The sequence below is a fragment of the Cynocephalus volans genome, chromosome 1 (genome assembly GCF_027409185.1).
Source record: "Cynocephalus volans isolate mCynVol1 chromosome 1, mCynVol1.pri, whole genome shotgun sequence".
Classification (NCBI taxonomy): Eukaryota; Metazoa; Chordata; class Mammalia; order Dermoptera; family Cynocephalidae; genus Cynocephalus; species Cynocephalus volans.
In genome coordinates this window covers 30,983,120-30,991,361 of record NC_084460.1, presented here as the reverse complement: position 1 = coordinate 30,991,361, position 8,242 = coordinate 30,983,120, and the positions used below count along the sequence as shown (strand labels likewise).

At 42.7% G+C, this 8,242-nt stretch overlaps 1 protein-coding gene across 2 annotated transcripts in view; it reads left to right on the top strand.

The window, feature by feature from the left end:
* Window positions 1-1,114: 1,114 nt before the first annotated feature.
* The window catches only part of TRPC4AP (transient receptor potential cation channel subfamily C member 4 associated protein), a 68,248-nt gene continuing 61,120 nt past the window's right edge, over window positions 1,115-8,242 (top strand). For both annotated transcript variants that reach the window (XM_063090239.1, XM_063090230.1), the window contains exon 1: window positions 1,115-1,336. In XM_063090239.1, coding sequence (XP_062946309.1) covers window positions 1,169-1,336 — 168 coding nt within the window. In that variant the 5' untranslated portion in view covers window positions 1,115-1,168. The remainder of the gene's footprint in view (window positions 1,337-8,242) is intronic.

Sequence of the window (8,242 nt, the reverse complement as noted above, 5' to 3'; positions counted from 1 at the left end):
CCACGCTCAGCCAGTGAGCAAACCGGCCATCCCTATATAGGATCCGAACCCGTGGCCTTGGTGTTATCAGCACCGCACTCTACCGAGTGAGCCACGGGCCGGCCCTATGCCTATTGTCTTGATGTAATTATTTATTGCGTCTTTTTATTCTTAAAAGCGTTTGGGCAATAACTTACAGACACCTTAAATATGAGCCTCAATCTTTACCATTCGCTATTACATCACACTCAGGACTTCTCTTTCATTTATGTTACAAGCCCCCCCCGCGCCCCCCCCCCGTCCTAGGAAGGGAAAAGGGAGCTGTAAACGCCCTCCTGCCGGAGAAGTTTGCCAAAAGAATGAGTACGTGGGCTCAGAGTAGAGAGAATATACTCTCTGGTGGGGAGAAGTTAAGACAGGGTTCCATCCGACAGAGAATATGATGTCACAATTTACTAATCCCTTTCCCTTCCATTATTTCATTTAACTTCACAACAACCTATCCAGTCACACAGCGTATCCAGTTTGTTACTGTGCGTTTATTTGTGTATGGATTTGCTGTCTTTCCCTGAACCTACGTTTCATGATCACAGGCTCCTAGGCGGGTCCGCTTGTGTCTCCACCCCCACCCCCCGCCCCCAGCGACCAGTTCGGTGCCAGGCGCAGAGCCGGCCCCTAGGAACTATTGACTGACTGATCAGGCTCCCAGGAACTATAGATTGAACGAACCGACGAGGAAATTGAGGCGCAAGGGCAGAGTGCGGTGACTAGGTCGAGGTCCAGGGCTAGTCCTGCACTACCAGAGAGAAGCAGGCAGGAATCAGACTCCTGGCCTGGAGCCCAGGATTTTTCCTGGCCAGTTGGTTGCATCCTCCCCAATTAAGCGAGAAATGGGAGAGTGAGCACGCAGGTATTTGTAGTCGACCTCGAGGGACTTCGCCGAAATGCTGGACCGAGAGGCTGGAAAAACAGGCGGGGCAGGAAACGCCGCATCTCTTTCCCACCTGCCGCTCCTCGGAGCAAGACTACATTTCCCAGCAGCCCCTGCGGCGCGCGCGTCTACTGCCACGCGGCTTGCACCTCTTCCATCGTCCCTCTGGGGGCGCTGCGGAGACTCCTCCGCCGTCCCGTAGAATTCTCCGCGGCCCCGGCCGGGGCCGCTTGCTTCCTGTTTGGTGCAGAAGGCGACATGGCGGCGGCGCCAGCGGCAGCTGGGTCTGGTGCCGGCCGAGGGAGACGGTCGGCAGCAACAGTGGCGGCTTGGGGCGGATGGGGCGGCCGGCCGCGGCCCGGTAACATTCTGCTGCAGCTGCGGCAGGGCCAGCTGACCGGTCGGGGCCTGGTCCGGGCTGTGCAGGTATGAGGTCGGCCCGGAGGGGCGGGGCGGACCAGGCAGGAGCTGGCTGGGGGCCGGGGAAGAGGCCTTTCCAGGCCGTTGCCGAACGGGCTAGACCCCTCTTGGCTGGCCGCAGCGTCTCCCTGTGGGCTGCAATGACGCTGTCCAGCCGCACGGGGCCGTGGGCAGCGGCCGGCTTGAGGCCCATGCTTAGGGGCCGAGTGGGGCTGCGTTGCTGTGGGTATTGATGGCGTGTACGAGCCCTGGGCCTAGTTTCTGGATCCTCCCTTCTCTGCGCCACGTCTGCACGTCTGGGGGACCCTGGCGAGTTTGCTTTAGTCTCTACAGGCCTCGAGTTTCTCCCCTGTGAATTAGGAGGGGGTCATCATTGCAGCCCCCATGAGGTTCCCAAGCGTATCGTGTCATTTTCTCAGAGGCCTTTCCTGGACATTCTTCCCTCCCCCATTCTAAAGTAGGTGCCCATTGTTATTCTGTCACAGCTCCGAAGTCGTTTTGTTCGCATTACTTTTTTAGTCTGTAATTACACATTTCTTTGTTGTCTGCCCTTTTCTCGCCTGCCTCCTACATTAGGCTGCGCTCCAACGGTGCAGACTGTATCTGTTTTGCCAGTGTAGAGCGTCATGGTTAAGAGCGACGGCTCTGGAGTCAGGCCCGGGTTCAAAGCCCTGCTCTCTCTTTTTTGCTTGGGCAGGTTACCTTTCTATGCCTGTTTCCTTTATGTAATGTGAAGATGAGAATTAGTAACTTACCTTTTAAGGTTGTTATGAAGATCAAAGACAACTGTGTAAAGGTTTAATGCATTTCTGATGCACAGTGAGGGCTGAAGGTAATCAGTTAATGTACTTTATGTATGGCCTATATTAATCACTGGCTTATAAAAGGTGCCCGATATATGATTAATATATACTTTTTGAATGAGTGAAGGACACTGCTTTAGAGTAAAGCAGAATGAACGAGACCTAGTTTCCTCACTTCCCCAACCCATGTTCCCAGAACTTACTTTGCAAACACACCTGTAAAACTTTAGCTTAGTTTAAAGACAGCTGTTGCATAAAGAAAGTTTTGAAGAATATCCAGGAAACTAATAAAGTAATTGGTGGGAGTGGGGTGGGAAATGGGTAAATGGAGGAGAGAACGGGAGTAGACTTTTCACAGTATAACTTAAATTTAAACTTAATTTTGAACCTTTTGAATATTACTTACTCATATAACTAAAAGGAGAGAATAAAGGCTAGGTGATCTGTGTGTGTGGAGGGTTGCAGACGAAGGAGGTATTCTAGGTGAGCAATATTTTCCTGGACATCATCCAACAACAGATGAGCAACCTTTTCCCCCTTTGAGTTCCTCTCTATCTGCCTTAGGAATTCTGGAAATATTTGCTCTGTCCTTCTTTAAGCCAAAATACCTTACTGAGCTGGATATGTAGGGACAGGCAGAAAGGGGACTAACTAACCTTCAGTGAGTGCATGCCTTGGATCAAGCATCTCGCAGGGTATAAAATGTCTTTATTTAATTCTCAATCTTTTGAGTTAGGTACCAAGACTCATTTCTTAACATGGATGAGGAAACTGAGGCTCAGAAAGTTTAGGTAATATGTTCCTAAATACCCATCCTGATCATCTATGTTCTGAGAGCAATACGGAGACCCAGAAGTTCTTTAGCATGGTGAATGAGACAGTTTAGGAAACTTAATTTGTTTCCAGTGCTGAATGACTTAGAATGGGAGACTAGAGAAGTTCATCAGATAGAAGGGCATGGAATATTCTTGAGCCTGGTTTAAGCTGGTTATTGTGGTAACTGATAGTTGTAGACAGGCATTTTCAGAGGTTGAGATAGGGACCCCTGGTCGGAACTATAGTGAGGATAAGTGGGGCCTTTATCTTTCAGATGTTTTCTTAGTAACTTTCTTTGATTTATTCCTTGCCATGCCCTTCTTCTCCGCTCTCCCACCCTGCAGAATAAATTATTTTCTCATGCATATTTCCATAGCACAGTAAGTAAAAATCAAAAAAATTTTTAAATTATGGTAAAAATATGTATGTAACATAAAACTTAACCTCTTAACCATTTATAAGTTTACAGTTCAGTAGTGTTAAGTATACTGTACTATGCCATTTTATATAAGGGACTTAAGCATCTGCAGATTTAGTATATTCAGGGGACCCTGAAGATACTGAGGATGATCGTATTTACATTGTTGTGAAACAAATTTCCGTAGCTTTTTCATCTTGCAGATCTGAAACTCTGTAGCCATTGACCAACAATTCCCCATTCCCCCCACTCCCCCAGGCCCTTGTAACAACTCTTCTACTTTCTGTTTCTGAGTTTGACTACTTTATTTAATTTATTTATTTATTTATTTAAAAAGATGACTGGTAAGGGGATCTTAACCCTTGACTTGGTGTTGTCAGCACCACGCTCTTCCAAGTGAGCTAACCAGCCATCCCTATATAGGGATCCGAACCCGTGGCCTTGGTGTTATCAGCACCACACTCTTGACTACTTTAGATATCCTCATATGAGTGGAATCATACAGTATTTGTCTTTTTGTGACTGGCTTATTTTACTTAGCATAATGTCCTCCAGGTTCTTGTAACATTTGACAGAATTTTCTTGGAAAGACCAAATTTTGGAGGAAGATGGACCTGAATTGAATCCTAGTTCTGTCACTTACTACCTAAGTGACCTAGGTTAAGTTACTTAACTTCTATGAACTTCAGTTTCTTTATTTCTTTTTTTTTTTTTTTTTTTTGTCTTTTTCGTGACCGGCACTCAGCCAGTGAGTGCACCGGCCATTCCTATATAGGATCCGAACCCGTGGCGGGAGCGTCGCTGCGCTCCCAGTGCCGCACTCTCCCGAGTGCGCCACAGGCTCGGCCCAGTTTCTTTATTTCTGAAGTGGTGATGATAACATCTACCTCATAGGGCTGTTAGGAGAATTAAGTGAAATAATATGTCTAAAAAGCTTAACCAGTATGGCACATAATAGATGTGTAATAGTTTTACTTAGCTAGTAGCTATTAGACTGGGCTTCTTGAGGGGACTATGTCTTATTTTTCTTTGTATCTGCAGAGCATGAACTCATGCCAGGCACTTGATACTCAGGACCCAAGAAATGGTTTCAATTAAAATACCACATCCTTAGTCCTGTCTCTGTACTCAGTCCCCAAGCAGTCCCATGGCTTTAAAGAGTTCCAGAGTCTATTGCCTGGGTTTGAAACCTGGCTCTGGTGCATACTTGCTATGTGTCTTTAGGCAGGTTACTTAATCTCTTTATGCCTCAATTTCTTCATTTGTAAGGTAGGAGTAATCAGAGATCCTAACCTCCTGGTTAGGAGGTTGGTTGATTGGGGTGAAGACCAGATGAGTTTATACATATAAAGCACTTAAAATTGTGCTGAAACACAGTAAACATGCTGTAAAGGTTAGCATGTGTTGTTATTAATAAATACTCTATATTCTGATGGATCTTAAATCTATATTTCCATTCTGGATTTCTCCCTTTAGTTCCAGGTGGGTAGGTATACTCAACTGTCTTCTTAGTATTTTCACTTAGATGTCTAATGGGCATCTCAAACTTAATGTGTTGAAAACCAGCATTCTGATTCCTTTTCCACCAAACCTGATCTTCCCCAAGTCTTCCCCATTTCCCTAAAAGGGACATAAGGGAAGCCTGGGAGAAGACTACTGGCCACATGATTTAGAATAGGTCTGTCCTACTTGGATTTTAATTTGCCTTATTTTCTTTCCTCCATTTCATTCTGCCCTCTGTCAAGGTAATAAAATATGCTGGTTTGATGCTCTAGAGTTTACCAGGTCCTTTCACATTCATCAGCATATTTGATCCTTAAAGCAAATCAGATCTTATTAATCCCTGGCTTAAACTCTCCAACTGCATCCGATTGCAGTTAGAATCAAATCCAGATTCCTTACTATGAGCGTACAAGGCCCTGCATGATCACTAGGAGCTGAGGGAAAGGAAAACTGAGTAAACGTTGAGCTCCAGGGCAGTCATGGGCTCACAATACAGGTTGAGACCAACTATTCCTAGATACCCTTCAGTGTGGCAGTCTGGTGACAGGCTGGGTTATAGGATGCCCTTTCTGTATTCCACATGCCAGTTATAGCTTCCTTTATGATTACTGGCATATCTAAATTAACTTGCATCTTATTTACTTCATAATTTTTCTTTAGATTGACTCACTTTAAAAAAAAAATTTCAATGCTCACTACTTGTTTTAGTCTCATTGAAAGCATTAGCATTTGTGAAACTAGGGATTTAAGTCAAATCTTTCCTTGCCTGTCAAGGGTAATCTGATACTGAAAAACCCCTGGATAGGATAAATTCTCATAAGTATGTAAATAACATCCATTTCAACAGGAAGTTTTTGTATCACAGGCTCTGAAATTCACTCCTAATTATATTGAAACAACACAAACCCTGTTAAAGTGGGCACAGATATTTAGTGGTTATCATTTGTTGTTTGAATAACCTAACAAGGTATTTAATTTTCATTAATTATCCTTTAAGATGTCTGTTTACTTGCATTTAGTATATTTTGGGGCATTAGATATCTTACACTTAGGATTAAACAGACAAATAAAATATACAGTACATTTTCTTTATGGAATCCAGCCTTTACCTAAAAAGAAAAGCAGTAAAAACAAAATAAATCAATGAAAACTATAAATGTCTAGAAATGTCACATTCAGTAAACAGGCTGACAGCTTAGGGAGCATGATGTAAGAGATCGTCCCTGCTGTAAACTGTCAAACCACAAGCACTCTAAGAGAAAAACCCATACGACACCTGCCAGTAATTCAGCTGTGAAGATAACTGCATGGTGGTTCTTTCATCACAGTGTTCAGCTGTTGGCAAGGAAAACAAAATCCAAATGATTATTTTTAAATGAGAGTAAATGCTTCGCAAAACCATGTGGAGGTGGTAAAAGAAATCCCTTGTGAAACTGCATATTTGGACTGTGATTGGATCAGTGGGTATCATGAAGCTTCTGACAAAAACGCAGGAGTGCCTTGCCCCACTCCACACCTCCAAGCTCCGTGCTCCGGAGGCATCCAGGGTCCATACTGCAGCTCTTTCTTTTGCAAGAGAAGGGTCTAGGAAACAAGAGGGCCAGTATGTCTAGGTAAATGCTTATAAAGCTATTTCCTGACTTTTCAAGTTTAGGTGTTACCTGTTTTCTTCCTCCTGTGAAAGATTAGAATTTAATGCACAGCCCCGTATGCCACCTTATTCGTCGCCGCCATTCTCTCAATGTAGTTATATCACAGTTTTGGCTGTTGGTGTTAAGTGTTTACATTATGATAATGCTATGATTATTGTTTGTAGCAAAGCCTTATAGTGTACAACAATTATATTTATTTTGTTTTTTTTTTGTTTTTCTTAACATTAAACGCAATCCTCTTCTTTTTTTGTTGAGTTTACATATGTTTTTATATACATTAAAATTCACCCTTTTTATTGTATAGTTCTATGAGTTTTGACAAACACATACAGTTGTGCGATCACCACTGTAGTTAGGAAATAGAAAATTCCCTCATACTAGGCAGTCCCTTCCGATGCCCCCAGGCAGCCACTCTTCTCTTTTCTGTCCTGTTCTTTTGCCCATTTCCAGACTGTCATGTAAATGGAATCATACCATGCACATACATGTATGTATATATATCATATGTTGCCTTTTTAGTCTGGCTTTTTTCAATAGCATAAAACAGTAGTGTATACCTATAAAATTTGTTTTGCATTCTATATACTTAGAATTTGTTCCAAAATTCTAAAGCTCCTCTTTTTTTTTTCTTTTAGGGATCTCCTCCACCCCCGTTTTTGTTGTTGTTGTTGTTGTTGTTGTTTTTTAGAAGAAATCCGCCTTGAAGCCCTCCATCCTCTTGCTCCAATTTGGACTGGTAACTTTCTAGGTCTACTATACAGTTGAATTCTTGGGAATTCAGCAAATCCAGAGCATTTAGTTTTTCTCATGTTTTAGACCCTGTTTCCTGAATTCTCTTTCATCCCTTTTCTTGGAACGTATTCTGTAGTAGCCTCCCAAGAAAGAGTACATAGGAGATAACTTTTTCTTTTTAAGCTTTCATATCTGAAAATGTCTTTTATTCTGATATTTAGTTTAGTGGATTTAGAATTCTAGGTTGGAAGTTATTTTCTGTGGTAATGTTCATTGTGTTTAAGCAACTACAGTCTTTCAATCAACATTGTTAGATTCATCCATGATGGTGAACTAACATCCGTGATGTTGGTTTGTTCATTTTCATTGTGGTATAGTGTTCTATTGTATTAACAGACCACAATTAATTCGTTCTACTTTTGAGGAATATTTGGGATCATTCCAGTTTAAAATAATGCTGATATGTACATTCTTGTACATGTCTTCAGTACATATTTGCATAATTTTCAGGGCTATATACTTAGAAGTAGAATTTCTGGGTTATAGAATACACATAGCATCAGTAGTTATTACTAAAGAGGTTCCCAAGTGATTGTATTAATTTACACTTCCACCATCAGTGTATGTAGTGCTTTTGTTCTGTGTTTTTGCTAACCCATGTCAGTCTTTTTAATTTTACCTTTTCTCTCAGATATATAGTGGTGTATCATTATGATTTTACTTTGTCTTTTCCTGATGACTGATGAGGTTAAACACCTTTTCAGAAATTTACTGGTCATTTGGACATCCCCTTTTATGAACTGTCTGTTCAAATCTTTTTTTTTTTTTTTAAAGGTGACCGGTAAGGAGATCTTAACCCTTGGCTTGGTGTTGTCAGCACCACGCTCACCCAGTGAGCCAACCAGCCATCCCTATATGGGATCTGAACCCGCGGCCTTGGTGTTATCAGCATCACACCCTCCCGAGTGAGCCACGGGCCGGCCCGACT